This window comes from Engystomops pustulosus, chromosome 8, assembly GCF_040894005.1.
Source record: "Engystomops pustulosus chromosome 8, aEngPut4.maternal, whole genome shotgun sequence".
NCBI classification, from domain to species: Eukaryota; Metazoa; Chordata; class Amphibia; order Anura; family Leptodactylidae; genus Engystomops; species Engystomops pustulosus.
The window spans coordinates 70,135,253-70,152,298 of NC_092418.1; the positions used below are offsets into that span (position 1 = coordinate 70,135,253).

At 40.2% G+C, this 17,046-nt stretch overlaps 1 protein-coding gene across 6 annotated transcripts in view; it reads right to left on the bottom strand.

Annotated features, from left to right (window-relative positions):
• The window catches only part of PARD3B (par-3 family cell polarity regulator beta), an 862,331-nt gene extending 850,402 nt beyond the window's left edge, over positions 1–11,929 (bottom strand). For 2 of the 6 annotated variants that reach the window (XM_072121090.1, XM_072121093.1), the window contains exon 1: positions 11,158–11,928. In XM_072121090.1, coding sequence (XP_071977191.1) covers positions 11,158–11,277 — 120 coding nt within the window. In that variant the 5' untranslated portion in view covers positions 11,278–11,928. Of the gene's footprint in view, positions 1–11,157 lie in introns of all 6 variants that reach the window. The other 4 variants (XM_072121091.1, XM_072121096.1, XM_072121095.1 and 1 more) reach the window with 4 other exon arrangements.
• Between the last annotated feature and the right edge of the window lie 5,117 nt (positions 11,930–17,046).

Below are 17,046 nucleotides of genomic sequence, written 5' to 3' on the forward strand. Positions count from 1 at the left end.
ACAGGGCGGAGATGTTGAAACATGACTAAAATAATATTCCCAAATATTCTTTGCTGTTAGTTGCCCACCTGCAGTCATGTGTTATTGGAGTAAATGTGGATTTCACTGTACATTTGCTGCAGAATTCGACCCCTAAAGTGGGCAAGCACGAAAGAAAAAAGTTGGAAGCCAAGTTAGCTTCATTTTTGTGTGTTTCCTTGTGTTTTGCCTAGTTAAAGGAGGAGTTCTTCTAAAAATATAAGTGAGCAGGAACCATAATATGCTGATATTCAGTAAAACGCATGCATAATACATGCAGTTCTGTTGCTTGTTTTGCCCAAAATTTGCTGTCAAGACCCCAGATTCAAACGCCCTTAACGACCTTGCGCTTTTTAATTTTTTCAATTCCACTTTTCACTCAATGACTTCAAAAATCTATAACTTTTTATTTTTCCACATAAAGAGCTCTGTGACAGCTTATTTTTTGTGTAACAAATTGCATTTCATAGTGACAGTATTTCATATTCCATGCCGTGTACTGGGAAGCGGGAAAAAAATTCAAAATTCTATGAAAATGGTGAAAAAAAGCACTTGCACAGTTTTCTTGTGGGCTTGGATTTTACAGCTTTCACTGTGCGCCACAAATGACATGTCTACTTTATTCTTTGGGTCGGTACAATTACGGGGATACCAAATTTGTATAAGTGTTATAATGTTTTCATACATTTACAAAAATTAAAACCTCCTGTAAAAATAATACTACAGTATGGCAGTATATGGGGATTTTCCTCATTCATTACAGTGTGAAATTAGCACATTATAATGAATGGGTTAAAACGAAACAGCCCGTCATGGTGACGGATCGCTGCTCCCCGAACAAGTCATGGGATGCAACGATGCACTTCAAGATGGCGCCACCATCTTTCTGAAGCCGCCAGTGCTAAATCGGCATTGTGCAGATCCAGCATCATCTAGCAAGTCCCTATCATGCAATAAGTACCAATTCCCTACTAATTAAGATAAAGGTCTTACGAGTCGGGACAAAGGGATTGGCCACTTACCTCATGTTTTTTGTAATGTGTGTGTAAGTGTGGGGGCAGCATATTAGGTAATTTACCAATATACATCTATTTCTTGATATGTGAAGTGCAGCCTCCTGTCTTTTAAATAATCAGCCAGACATTCCTGTCCTACAATGGCTGCAGATGAAAAGTCATGTGATCTCCATCTGTCCATGACCAAAATTACCTAATACCCTGCCTCCCCCCCCCCCACAACACACACACACTACAAAAAGTGGCCAATCCCTTTGAGCCACTCATAAGACCTTTATCTTAAATTTTACTGGTACCACTGTGTAAGCTGTTCTTAACCCCTTCCTACCAATGGCCTGTGGTTTTCTGTTTCCATCTTATTGTTAAAAATTCTTAACTTTATTTTTGCATTTTTGAGGTCTTATGTTTTATGCGTAACAAATTGTACTTCTTAGTGGTGGTATTGTATATTCCATGCTGTGTACTAGGAAATGGGGGAAAAAAAATCCTGAATGAGGCATTTGCCCTATTTTCTTGTGGGCTGTTTTTACAGTTTCATTGTGCACTTGATACCTCAACTTTAATCTCTAGGTTGGTACAATCACAGAAATACCAAACTTATAAAAGTTTTCCTAGATTTTAAAAAATTCAAACCTTTTGTATGAACAAAATAATTGAATTTAACTGTATTCTGAGGCTAATACCTTTATCACTTTGGCGTACGGAGCCGTGTAAGGTGTGACGTTTTAATTTCAATTATGTTTTGGACTCTGTGATCACATTTTTATGAGTTGCAAAATGCTGAAAAAAGAACCATTACTGAAACCATTACTAAGAACCATGCTGAAAAAAGAACCATTCAGACATTTTGCTGCCATTTCCATTATGGTAACCGTTTTTTTAAATAAAAGTTACTTTTGGGACACATTGATACCCAATATGCTAATAATTTTTTCTCGCTTTTAGGAGTTTTAAGAGGTTTTATTCTAGAGAAAGAGGTTCAAATTAAACTTTTAATGCAGACCCCTACTTTAATCCTAGGGGGTATAATCGTTCCTACCATACACTGAATTACAACTTTATTGCAGTATATGGTGGATTTGCTGATTATCCCTTACAATGTGCCACTGGCACATTATAATAGATGATCAGAAATGACAATTCCTGGATTCTTGTACAGATTCCAGGCTGTCAGAGACATCTCTTGATTTTCCTGTGGGTTTTTGCTGCATAATGCAGCAAATACCCAGTATGTATTAAGAGGGTTTAGAGCCTGCTTAAAATAACCTTAAACAGCATTGTGACAAACAGGTAGTCAAAGAAGTAGCAGCACTCCGTGTCCAATTCAAGGGTGTTTATTCACCAAGTGACAGTGTAGCAACGTTTCAGCTAACTCAATGTAGCCATTATCAAGCTGTGCCGCCCACCCACACAGCAGGTGACAAACAGGTAGGTCACAAGTCGTTAAGGTGTCCAGGGTGATACTATGCATGTGTTAAAGAGGTTGTCCAACAGCGGATGGTCATCACCCCATATATATATTTAATTTTTTTTTAAATGCCAGACAACCCTTTTTGTTTGATCAACACTCCAAACATCAATCTGTATGTAGCTCTGTAAAGCTGCTGCTTAGAAGAACAGGCCATCATCTGTCAATGCACCTCCATATGCATTAGCACTGTCTGCTATATAAAGGATTCTGTTATGCCATGCAGGACTTAAAACTTCCATGCTTTGTCTCTAGTGACCTTTAGACTTGCCTTTAAACTTTCAATTTTCCCGTGACATTCAGGAAACTATTCCAGTGGAATTATGCAAATGTGACAAATTGGTCAAAAAACATCTTGGAAACAAATAATTAATGTCTAAAAATCAATGCGTGAAAAAAGTGATCACCGTTCCAGATTATAAGTACAGTAATTTATGTCACCAGATTCATTATAAAAGAAGCTAATCATGGGAATACTGCATCTGTGAAACTACTCCCCAAACGTCAGTTGTAGGCGATGCTAGGTATTAATCGCAAAAACCTACCCAGCATCGCAGGCACAGCATTTTCCTGTACTTTCAGGCATCTCTACCTGCATTGTCAACCACTAATAAGAACTACACTATTAACCCTTTACCACTGAAGTGGCTTACCACCTTCCTGACACAGCCCATTTTTTTCAAATCTGCTCTGTGTCCAAGTGATTTTCGAAATAGTTTTCTCGTGACACTTTGCACTTCATGTTAGTTGAAAAATTTTGGTGGTATGTTTTGAATTTATGAGCAAATCAGATATTTGGTAAAAATTTGGAAAAATTCTCGATTTTCAAAATTCAAAATGTTCTTTTTCCACACAGTCATAACAGCAAAAAAACTTAATAACTAACATTCACAGAATCTCTACTTTATGTAGACATGGTGTTTTTGGCATCCCTCATTTTGTAGGATGTTATGTGGCTTTGAATTTTAGGTAAGATTTTTCACATTTTCATAAATGCAAAATCATGCTTTTGAGGGACCTGCTCAGGTTTCAAGTACCTTTGAGAGGCCTTAATAAAAGTGAAACCCCGTAAATTACAACATTATAGAGACTAGACCCCCGTACGCAAAACAACTTTCATGAAGTTTGTTGACCCTTTTATTGTTTTATAGGGTTTAAAACAATATTGGAAGCAATTTTGAAATTAAATTATTTTTGGCTAAATGAATGGGTTTTTCTGTGTCAGGAATATGACCTGCTCTGAGTTTTCTACAGCCTCCAGATGGAGCTGTGAACACAAATTCATGTGCCTGGATTCATTGGAGTTAAAGGGGTTGTCCACTTTGAGCAAATAATATACAAAGCAAAGTTATACAATTTTCTAATATACTTTTTGTATCAATTTTTCACAGTTTTCCATAGGAAGCTTCATTGTTTACTTACTTAGAATATAAACTGGTGCACAGCTTGTTATATCCCTGGTCATGTGATGTCATACAGGTGCACAGCTCATTATATCAAAGAGTATAATCAGAGCTGTGTGTTATAACGAGCCGTGCTCCTGTGTGACATCACATGACCAGGGACCAGTTTTATCCTCAGAAAGTAAACAATGAATAATGCACTCCTGGTTTGGGCATCAAAAACTGCATCTGAAAAACTGAATGTGTGGACGTGTGGATGTGTTCTGATGCTTTTGCTGTAATCCACAAGCACATTAGGGTGCAGCCACATCAAGTCAAAAACAGGTGTGGATCATAGTGGGCGAGAACTTATCATTAAGAAGTGCAGCTGGTCCTATATTTTCACTCCACTCCTGGTTTGGGCATCAAGAACTGCATCTGAAAAACTGAACGTGTGGACGCACCCTCAATCTGTACCAGCTTAATCATTGTTTCTGTTGTTGGAGAATTAATCTGGGCAGTATAAGATTGACGAATCATACTTTGCACCTCCTTTTAGTTGGTCTAGTTTGCTGCACCACAATATTGAATTTTCTAGTGCACAGGACATTTTCTGTCTGGATGCACCCCCTAGTTACCATGTACATGTCCCTTTTTTGAGACAAGTCGGAAAACTGCCTAAAAATGGTCTGAAACCTTTAATAAAAAAGGTGTATGTAATTTCAGATGCAATTACTCCAATTTTCTGGCGTAGACAGATTAACCGGTTAAGGACCGGGCCCTTTCCTGTTTTTTTAGGTCCATTTTTCACTCCCCACCTTCAAAAATCTATAACTTTTTTTATTTTTACACGTAAAGAGCTGTGTGATGGCTTATTTTCTGCGTAACAAATTGCACTTCATAGTGATGGTATTAAATATTCCATGCCATGTACTCGGAAGCGGGAAAGAAATTCCAAATGCAGTGAAAATGGTGAAAAAACACATTTGCGCCATTTTCTTGTGGGCTTGGATATAACGTCTTTCACTGTGTGCCCCAAATGACAGGTCTACTTTATTCTTTGGGTCGGTACGATTAAGGGGATACCAAATTTGTATAGGTTTTATAATGTTTTCATACATTTACAAAAAATTTTTTGAGCTGTGGATGGAGTAATTTTTTGCGATATTTGATAATATTTTCAATGATATCATTTTTAGGACTGTACGACCTTTTGATCACTTTTTATAGATTTTAGAAGATTTTTCAAAATGGCAAAAAAGTGTCATTTTCGACATTGGGCGCTATTTTCTGTTACGGGGTTAAACGCATTGAAAAACCGTTATCATATTTTGATAGATCTGGCATTTTCGGATGCGTCGATACCTAATGTGTTTATGATTTTTACTGTTTATTTATATTTATGTCAGTTCTAGGGAAAGGGGGTGATTAGAATATTTAGGTTTTTTTATTATAATTTTTTTTTTTTTTTTACTTTTACTATTTTTCAGACTCCCTAGGGTACTTTAACCGTAGGTTGTCTGATCGATCCTAGCATACACTGCCATACTACAGTATGGCAGTATATGGGGATTTTCCTCCTCATTCATTACAATGTGCTATCAGCACATTGTAATTAATGGGTTAAAACGATATAGCCTCGGGTCTTCGGAAGACCCGAGGCTACCATGGAGACGGATCGCCGCTTCCCGATGAGGCACGTGGAGCAACGATCCCAGGAAAGATGGCGGCGCCCATGCGCTGCTATCTTTTTGAGGCTGCCAGCACCGATCACGGGTGTTACCGGTAAGCCTTTGCTGCAATGTGCAGCAAAGAGTTACCGGCTATGGAGAGGGCTCAGCCCGTGAGCCCTCTCCATGCATTGGGACCCGACCGCCGCCGTTAATACACAACGGGCGGACGCGAACCAGTTAATACCGCTGCCCCATTGTGAATGTGAAACAATAACTCAGTGCTGAGCTGCAACACAGTCCAAAACCTGTACACAGATGATGTGCCATTTCTAAAAAGCATCAACTTAACCCCTTAATGACCGCCCTATCGGGATTCTACGGCGGTCATTAAGGGTACTTCTTCTGACGCGACGCCTTTCTACGGCGCCGCGTCAGAAGAAGATTTCGGGACATCGGGTCAGTTTAGTGCCGGTGTCGGGCTGTGATATCACAGCCCAGACCCGGCACTAACACCCGGGATCGGAAAAACTCCCGGGTGTTTAACCCCTTACACGCCGCGGTCAAGCATGACCACGGCGTACAAGTGTGTCCCCCGTGGATCGGACCCCCCCCCCCGGTGTGCTTACCGGGGGATCCGATCCCTCCTGCCGCTGCCCCGGGTCCCGACGAGTGACCCGAGGCTGTCGGCTCCTCTTCTCGCCGGGTCCTGCCTTCCTGGCAGGACCCGGCTGTAAGTAACTGAGCATGCACGGCATGCTCAGTTACTTACACTTTACACTGCAATACAAGTGTATTGCAGTGTAGAGGCTTGAATAAGTGATCGGATGATCGCTTATTCAAGCCAAAATGTGGAAAATGTAAAAAAGTTAAAAAAAAAAAAATTTAAACTTTTTATAATATAATTAAATAAATAAAATAAAAGTCCCATAATCTCCCCAGTAACACATAAAATGCATATACAGTAAATAAAACACAAAAACATACATATTTGGTATCACCGCGTCCGTATTAATCTGTACAATAAATCTAAATCAATATTGAACCCGCTCGGTGAACTACGTAAAAAAAAAAACTCGGAAAACTTCCCATAATATACAATTTTTCATCAAACACCATCACAAAAAATGTTCTAAAAAGTGATCAAAAAAAGTTACGTTCCCTAATATGATACGACTGAAAAGAACAGCTGTTTTCGCAAAAAATAAGCCCTCAACCAGATCTGACAACAGAAAAATACAGAAGTTATGGCCCTGAAAAGTTGTCAATAGTAAAAACAATGCGATTTTCTCCAATATTGGTTTTGCTCAGGAAAATTAAGCAAAAATAAGAAAAACTATATAAATGAGGTATCACCGCAATCGTAGTGAACCAGAGAATAAAGATAAAATATTATTTTTATGTTACGGTGAGCGGGGGGGAAAAAAAAATGCTAACAATCCAAAATAAAAATTGATGATTTTGTTTGTGTCCCCCTTGAAATAGTTAATAAAATCTCAAGAATAAGCTTTAGACTCCCAAAATAAATTATCTATACATTGTATCTCATTCCATAAAAAATAAGCCCTCATATGTTTGTATTACCACAAAAAATAAAAATGTATAGGTCGTACAATGTGACAATACAAATCTGCAGTGAATGGCGCCTCCATTCATTCTATACATATGTGGTATCAGTACACTCGGGAGGAATTGGGCATCAAGCGTTGCAGTGCGTTTCATGATTTAATTTATTCTGAAAATTTCAGTTTTGGCCTAAATGAATGTATTTTCCAAAAAAATTCAATAGTTTCTAAATCGCAGGTCCATATTTTTTAACCCATGTGAAACACTTAAGGGGTTAATAGACTTAATATAAGTTGTTTTACATACGTTGAGGGGTCACGTTTCTATAGTGAGGTAATTTATGGGGTTTTACTATCATTTAGGCCTCTCAAAGTCACTTGAAAGCTGAGTTGTCCCTCAAAATGTGAGTTTTGGCAATTTTCATGAAAATAAGAAAAATCGCACCTAAAGTTCTGCACCTCATAACATCCTAGAAAAATGACCGGAAGCATCCCAACATAAAGCAGACATTCCGTAAATGTTAATTATCAAGCTTTTTGGATAGTTTTACATCTTGTCTGGAAACCAGAACATTTCAAACTTGGAAAATGAAGAATTTTTACAAACTTTTGCCAAATTTTCACTTTTTTTCAGAACGGTGATAAGGGGTTAATGTATTATGCTCTGCAATTTCCAAAGCTCCCATAGTATTGAATGGAGCCACAGGACACATCCTCAAACACTACTCCATCAATTAGGGAGAATGGGACTCCAGTCAGACTTCTACTTGTAAGATTGTTATTTCCTTTCCTGTGGTAATTAAACTTAGTAGAACCCCTTTAACTCGGCAGCAATGTATTTCAACTTTGCCAAAACCCAAAAGTCATTAAGGGAGATTTATCAGAAATGTCTGAGGGCAGAACTGTTCTAGTTGCCAATGGCAACCAATCAGAGGTCAGCTTTCATTTTCCCAAGGCTGTTTATGGAGTTAAAGCCAAGCTCTGATTGGTTTCCATGGGCATTATGTTAGAAAATGAAAAGCATGTACAGTAAATGCACTCAATACTTGGTCAGGGCTCCTATTGTCTATTGATCAGTATAGTATGTAGCCCATGTGATGGATACCTCAGAGTGTGATGGCTCTTGAAGCACCGACTCCAGCAGCAGTTCTCTCCTTGTGAATCTCCCCAAAATTTTTGAATGGCCTTTTCTTAACAATCCTATGAAGGCTTTTTAGAAAGCCAGTCTACAAATTCCCCCTGCCGGCGATTTTGCGCCCATTTTCACCAGGAGGCACTAGCCTATTAACCCCATCCCGCCACAGCACTTTTTCATTTTTGCATTTTCATTTTTCCCTCCCTACCTTCAAAAATCTATAACTTTTTTATTTTTCCGTGTACAGAGCTATGTGATGGCTTGTTTTCTGCGCAACAAATTGCACTTCAAAATGGTTGTAGTTAAAATTCCAAATGCAGTGAAATTGGTGAAAAAATGCATTTGCGCCGTTTTCTTGTGGGCTTGGATTTTACGGATTTTACTGTACGCCCCAAATGACAAGACTACCTTATTCTTGGGGTTTGTACGATTATGGGGATACAAAATTTGTATAGGTTTTATAATGTTTTCATACATTTACAAAAATTAAAACCTCCTGGTGCTAATAATTTTTTCATACTTTGGTGTACGGAGCTGTGGGTGGTGTTATTTTTTGCGACTTTTGATGCCATTTTCAATGCTATCATTTTTAGGACGGTAGGACCTTTTTAGCACTTTTTATAGAATTTTTTTATATTTTTTTAAATGGCAAAAAAGTGGCATTTTCGATTTTGGGCACTATTTTCCATTACGGGGTTAAAAAAACTTTACTATATTTTTATAGAGCGGTATTACCCGATTACGCGGCGATACCTAATGTGTTTATGTGCAGCCATCTTTTTGAAGCAGCCAGCAGCTTTACCGACCACAATCACCGGGTTAACACCTGTGATCAGTGCCAGCATTGTCCGTGGGTGTTTTTTTGACTGGGGCTGGTAGAAGACTGCCTGGCTACATAATTTATGCAGGGGCAGAGGGCGTGCTATATAATGGGAATGGCTATGTACTGGGGGAATGCTGTCTGGCTATATACTGGGGGGAGGCTGTGAACAATGTATTTCGCACCCTAGGCTTATACTCAAGTCAATAAGCTTTCCCAGTTTTTTGTGGTAAAAGTAGGATCCTCGGCTTATATTCGGGTCGGCTTATACTCTGTAAGTGTATAATAAGTGTGTAAGAGCATAATCTAAGCACAACATCTCAGGCCAGCCATATGTAAATGCTATCTAGGAGTTTCTCATATATCATTTAAACTATGAATGATAGATAACACATGGTGATTCACTAGAAAGCAATCTGTATTCAGGGACTCAAATAGAAACATAAATGTATGAATCATTTCATGCCAAGTGCATCTTAATGACACATCTGGCTAAGAAGAAGAAAGCACTGGGGGGGGATTTGTTAAAAGTGATGGGGAATAAAACAGCTTAATTTTTCAGGCAGACCAACAAGATTTTTTTGGCGCCTTAGCTAGGCCACGCCCTCTTTCCTCTGGCCAGGACCCTTATTCAAATATGTCAGAAAACTGTCAAAAAATGGTCTAAAACACAAGTGTTACTCTGCATTTCAGGCAGAAATTGCAGACAACAGCTTATAAGAGGAGATTTGCCTAAATACTGTCAGGGTTGGGGAACCACGGAACAACCGCAAGTGATGATGTAAGCTGACACCTGGGAGCAGAGTCTAATTGGCACCGGTATTCACCAGAGCCCGCCGGAAAGCTGGTTGGACTTGCGGCGGGATACCACCAGGTTGCTCCACAGGCGCGACTTGCTTGCGGTAGTGGCCAAGGCAAGGTACAGAAACGGCAGGCAGAATAAGAGTCGTGGGTCAGGCGGAAGGTCAGGACAGGCAGCACAGGATCTCAGCTTTTGTGATCGCCACATGTGAACGCAACCTCAAATGTTCAGATGTTTATAGAAAATCCATTAAAATAATTTGGGAACAAAAGACCTTCCATTTTTTATTTCTGTTAATTTATTTTATTTTATTTATACTCTGGCCAATTATACCAATGGCTGGTTGTAAGGGACATCAATTTGCCAATCCGGCCGAATCCGAACATCAAGCCGGGTCCGCTCATCTCTAATAATGGGCTTTTCCCTAGTAGTAACACTTATTACCTATCTACAAGATAGAGGAATTGTCTGACTGCTGGGACCCCCAGTGATCTGACACGTCCTTTTTAGTGGATAGGGCATAAGAGTTATTAGCTTAAAGGACATCTACCACCAGGATGAAGGACTGTATGCAAATGAGCTTGAGGGGGCTCCATTAACACCTATGGAGCATAGAGCCGTTCAGGCTCATTTTCATACAGTCCATCCTGGTGGTAGATTCCCTCTAAACCCCAATAAGAACTCATGTAGAGCTGTGTGCATATTACTAATAATAAATAATATTAATTCTTTATTTATAAAGCGCACACAGATTACGGAGCGTTACATACATTTCAATATTCAGCATCACCAAATAACTTCACTTTACTTAAAATACAGCAGCAAAAATATCCAAGTGGTAAATTGGAAACTTATAGCAATAGTAGAGGAGGGCCTCTGACTTTTGGTGAGGCAAAACATGGGGTTTTTATTGTACAACAAGGGAAGTGACATACAAGACGCCAATTCTTTATATTATAATAAATCTGCCCTGTTTGTGCGTCACATGCCAACATCAAACGTCCTCTTCTCTTTCCAGCGTTATGTGCGCCCAGGCTCTATTTTAGCGCATTTTCGCCATCATAGCACGGTGTCAGGCTCCTGCCCCAAATTACCCACCGATCCCAGAAAAGACACATTAATGCACCAGTTGCTTCAGAAATTGATACATTCCATTATTTCATGCAGAACATAAAACTTTACAAAGGTTTCCTAAAACACAGCCAGTGTGGTGGAACATTAGGAAGAGAATGCGGCAATACATTGTGACATATCAGTAAATAATATAGGAAAAGATCTTACTTTTTCCTTGGCTTTGATGTATCTCTGTGCCGCCTGTTGGATTAACTCTCGCACGCTGATCTTGCCATCCTTGCATGGGACAACAATTCCAGTCTTCCCAAAACATACGGTGACTTTCATCTTTCTACAGGATGGGCCACTGTCACTTCCAGGATACAAAGTAACAGGTGTCAGAGGCTGCAGCTAGCACACAGCATACTCCATGACTACACAGGACAGGTGACAGGTTGTGTGGCCTTTCCAGCCTCCAAGGAAAAGTTTTAAGGGATTAAGAAAAAAAAAAAAGGATGAGTGAGTTTTATTGTAATCCCAGCAAAGTGTTAAACACTCTCCCAAGGGAGCAATAGAAAGCCCCTTGAATGCGGAAGGAAGGCCAGCGAGAGGCTAGAGGGAGGGCAGAGCTGGAATGAGGAAGCCACATCAGTCAGGTCTCTCAGGAAAAGCTGGATCCCTGCTGTGTGTGCGGAGAGCCCGGGAGCTGCTGGGGGCAGGCAGGGCGCTACACACCTCACACGCTTTGAAATGTCCCGGGCACAAAGTGTGGGTCAGGCCGGGATTCCCAGGCAGGCACTGCAGCATGGGAGGAGCACAGCACCCGAGTCACTATGGAAGGAGGAGAGGCCGCTATTGAAACACAGAGAGGAGGGTGTAAAGAGCCATAGACACAGTGTGAGAGAGTGACTGAGCTGCTGCCGACCTGTCAGCCCTCCCCCTCACACACAACACAGCATGGCAATGGGAAAAGGAGGGAAAATCAGTCACACATCACAGTGTCCTGAGGAGGGAGAGGTCTGGGGAAGGCTCTGTGACTGCTATAAACTCCATGCACTTGTTACACCACTTACACCTACTCTACTGCAGCAGGACTGTTACCTCATATGTACCTCATGTTGGGTGATAGATAGTTTAGTCACAAGTGCTAAGCTGCAGGAGTTACCTGTTATGTGGTCCACAGCAGTTCATTAGCCTCAGGGCGCAGGTTTTAAACGCATCCAAAACGAAAGTGGGAGGGGGTTTGGCCACAACACATAGGGTGATGGCAGACATGCCGTCTTGGCTGCATACGCAAACGCAGACCAAGCCGCACCCACCGGGGCGGGCCGTGGCCCAATCGCATCATGGAAACGCCTGCGATGGGGAACAAGCCGCCAGTGTTTTGCATTAAATTTACGCACAACACCAGCGGCTTGTTCCCGATCGCAAGCGTTTGGGTGGGTTCCTTTGAGGCGTTTTGGTAGCACGTGGGGTGCATGTGTTGCCCAATCTTATTAGTGTTTCCAGTGAAACGCATGCACTTGCCTACCGATCACATGCTTTTCACTGGGAAGGCACGTCCCCCATGCGCTTGTAAACACGGATATAGCGGTATGTGTGATTGTACCCTAAAAGCATTTTTCTTCATTGCTAGAAGACTAAGCAGCTGTATAAACATTTTTACAGCTTCTTACTTTCAAAGCAGCCAAACACATGGTAACCTGTAGAGCGCCACGGGCATTTTTGTCACGTTTTTAAACACATCCAAAATGCAAGTGGGAGGGGTTTGGCCTAAACGCATATGTGTTTCCAATGAATGTGCATATGTGTTTTGGCCAAACCCCTCCCACTTGCATTTTGTTTTTTAAAATGCCACAAGGAAATCTGCCCTGACACATGCGTTTTGACGCAACCAAAACACCTCATGGGAACGCAACCTCACGGCGTGTTCACAGGTTGGGTTTTGGTTGCGTTTTTCATTGATTTTGAAATGCATTACAACAGCTGAGAAGTGATTTGCTTAATAACATTAATGTTTACATTTAGTAATGCATGCGTTAACCCCTTAAGGACGCAGACAGTTTACAGGTTAAGGCTCAGCCCCTTGTTTTGGATTCTGACATGTGTCGCTTTATATGGTTATAACTTTTGAACACAGTTACTTATCAAAGGGATTCCTACTTTTTTCCTAACATTTTGTACTTCATTTTAGTGGTAAATGTTGGCTAGTAAGTTTTGCATTTATTTACAAAAACAAAGAAAGAATGATGATTTCTTTTGAAAAATTGGCCGTTTTTGAAATTCAAATCTAAATCATCATGTTTTCAGGCAGATAGATTTACCACCTAAATAAATTGCTAAATACCATTTCCCATGTGTCTTCTTTACATTTTCATCATTTTTATAAATGTCTGGATAATTTATTTTGATGTCGAGCGGCTTACAAATCGAATATCGATTATTTTATTTTTTTTCCCTATTTTACATATTTTGTATTAAAACACCCTATATAATCAACCCATTTTCAATTCTGCACCCCTCAAGCTATCAAAAACAGCTTTTAGGAATATTGTTAAACCCTTGAGATCTTCATAGTAATTAAATCAAAATGGAGGTGAAATTTAGAATTGACCAATTTTGTCGGTTATATTTTCATTTAGCCCTAAAATTTACACATTTGCAAAGGATAAAAAGAGAAAACCCACCTTACAATGTGTTATGCAATTTCTCCCGAGTACAGAGACCCCCCAAATGTTGCCGTTACTTGTTTTATGGCGCAGAAGGAAAGAAGCGCTCTGCAGCTGCCAGGATTTTAATTTTCTCATTGGCCCCTTTTGTAGACTATAAAATTTTCGCTTTTTCAATATTGGGGCCATGTGATGACATTTTTTTTGCGGGATGAGATGCTTTTTCCAGTGTTAAAATTTTGGGGTTGGTATCCCCTATTGTTGAAAATTTATGTTTTACTAACTTGCCAAATAAAACCCTGATGTGGGGAAAAAATCTTTTTTTTTTTTTTGCCTCGCCGTCTTCCAAGTGGCATAATATTTTTACTTTTTTGGCTACAGAGCTGGTAGCTAGTTTTTTGCATGGCATGTTGTACTTTGCAACAGTCACATTCCGGAGTACATATGTTTTTTCACTTTTTTCTGAATTTTTGGCAGGTTTTTAAAGTTTTTTTTACGGCGCTCATTGTGTGGATTGAATAATTATTTACTTTTATTCTACGGGTTGTTATGGACGTGGTGATACTAAATATGTGGGGTTTGTGTTATGATTTAGACTTTTTTGAGCATTATATGCCTCTTTAAATGTTTTGGGGCTTATGGGCATTTTTATTGATTTATTAATTAATTTATTAATTTTTTTTTTTACTCTTTTATTATTTCCATCATGGGAAATGAACAAGCAATCGTCTGATTGCTTGTTCATGATAATACTCTGCAATACTCATGTATTGCAGGTTATTAGCAGTGTCAGCCTATGCACATGCATAGGCTGACACTGTGCCTTTAAGATGACGTCACAGACGCCATCTTTCAGGCAGTGCCTGCTGGCAGCCCTGTGGTCCTAATCGGCCCTCGGGGGTGCCATAGCGACAATCGGGATCCCCAATTGGTGGCCGATTGTGGGGGAAAGACACACCGACAGCGGCATTTAATGGGTTAAACACCCCAATCGGAAGCCCACTCCAACCTCGGGTGTTACCCGGGGATGTCAGCGGTAGATTCCCGCCACACTCGATGCCGGCTCGGCTCCGGTGCAGAGCCAAACCGGCATTGGCTCTGCACCGTACGAGTACTGGTACGGAGCTGAGCACTAAGGGGTTAAAGGGCATCTATCACCAGGATGAAGGACTGTAATAAGCCTGAGGTGCTCCAGACTCCAGAGGTGTTAATGGAAAGTGGAGCCCCTCAGGCTCACTTGCACACAGTCTTTCCTCCTGGTGGTAAATGTCCTTTAACAAAATAAATGTGTTAACACATTGGTAACACATGTGTTTACATTGCGTTTATGATGTGTTTTGTAAACAGAAATGTTAACAGTAATGTAATTAGGCAAATCACCTCTCCTCAGCTGTTGTAATGTGTTTCAAAATGCAATGAAAACACAACCAAAATGCCAAATGTGAAAACGGCCTGAAGGACAACCTTCTTATTTAAATCTATTTTGGGCTCCTTGAGGATTTTGTTCACACGTTTAGTTTTTCAGATACTGTTTTTGTTTTCCAAATTGGGAGAGGAGTGAAATACTGTGGAGGAGCAGCTTCTCGCAATGATATGTTCTCATCTATAATGATCCACATCTGCTTTTGGCTTTGAAAACTGAATCTGAAAAACTGAACCCTAAGGACACGTTCACACATTGCATTTTAAACGGATGAAAGCAATTGGCTTCTCCACCCTTGACAAATGCAAATGTTAAAATACATCACAAAACACAACGTGATGCAAAACAAAAGCAAAAATGCAACATACAGACAGAATAGCCGAAAAGAACTGAAGAAGAACAGGAGATTCTTTGCCTATGCATCGAAAATGCACTGTAAAACGCAACATGTGCTTTTACTAGGCTACAATTCTTTGCCCTTTTAAAAAAAAAAATATATATATATATATATGTATATATACATTTTTTATATGCATTCTTTTTTGTTGTTTTAGTCATGTAGTTTGGCTTTTTTTTTTCTAGAAGACTTTTTTTGTAAAAAAAAAAAAAAAAAAAAGTTGTATAGGGGATACAAGAAAAAATTTTAGACCAGTGATGGTGAACTTTTAAGTATGCAGCCAGTTTGTACAGAAGGCAAATGTTAAGTCTTTTTTTAAAATCTGACCATTGTCTTTTCAACACTTCAACTTATCTAATTTTGAGATTGTTTTCTCTTGACACATTGGGGCACATTTACTTACCCGGTCCAGTCGCGATCCAGCGGCGGGTTCTCCGACGCTGATTCGGGTTCTGCTGGGATTCACTAAGGTCCGTGCGCCGATATTCACCAGGTGTCGCTGCTGCGCCGAGGTCCGCCGGAGTTCACCTGCTTTTTTCTGGTGTATGTGAGTGCTTGATCTTGCGACACAAATGGCTTTTTAAATTCTGCGGTTTTTGCGAATCCTTCGGGTTGTCCGGTGGCCACGCCCCCCGATTGCTGTCGCGCGAAAGTCGGCGCGATTGCGCCAAAAATCGACCGCGTGCGCCACAATTCCGTGAAATACAGCGCAAAGAGGAAATATTCGGGAAAAACCCGACGGATTTGCGGCTGCGGACCCTTAGTAAATGTGCCCCATTGTATTTTACAATAGTAGTATAATTATGCTGATTGATTTGTTTTTTTGGGGGGTAAAAATTCAACAATTTAGGAAAAATGTTAAATAAGTTTCAAATGTTCTACTTTTTAGACTTAAAGTCATACCAAAATTTTTTTGTAGAAAACTATTGACATTTGTCTTCTTTCTAATGGCATAAGTATTTTTTGCGTTTGCTTATTTTTTTTTTACGAATGTTAGAAGGTTTATAGTTTTTTGAGCAAGTTCTCAAATTGCATGCACTACTACCTCCTCCAAACACGCATGCAATACTAACTCTTCACACATGGCATGCAATACTAACTCCTCACACATGGCATACACTACTAACTCCTCACACACGGAGTTCTCCACACTACTACCTCCACCACATATGGCGTGCAATACTCTTACTACTACTATCACAATGCACTTATGAGTGTGGTTGGGGGGGAAAGGACATTGGGGGGCACAACACAAGGATGGTGTTTTTGTAACAGTATCTACAGGACAGATCACAAGTATTCTACTTTTCAACACCACCAAAAGCAGAAAGGAGAGCTGGGGGATATTTAGGTCTGTTATGACATGATCTGTCATTACATAGATCTGTCATGTCTTAGATCAGAAAGGAGAGCTGGGGGATATTTAGGTCTGTTATGACATGATCTGTCATTACATAGATCTGTCATGTCTTAGATCAGTCATGACACGATCTGTCATGACTTAACATCACTGTCACTGGCCAGTCTGTATTGACTGGTCCTGCGATGTTGATTGTTGCCTATGGGCAATCAAATTGTTCCTGTGATGTCATAGGGGAGATGTCCCCTGTTGATCCCGGCGCATCAGA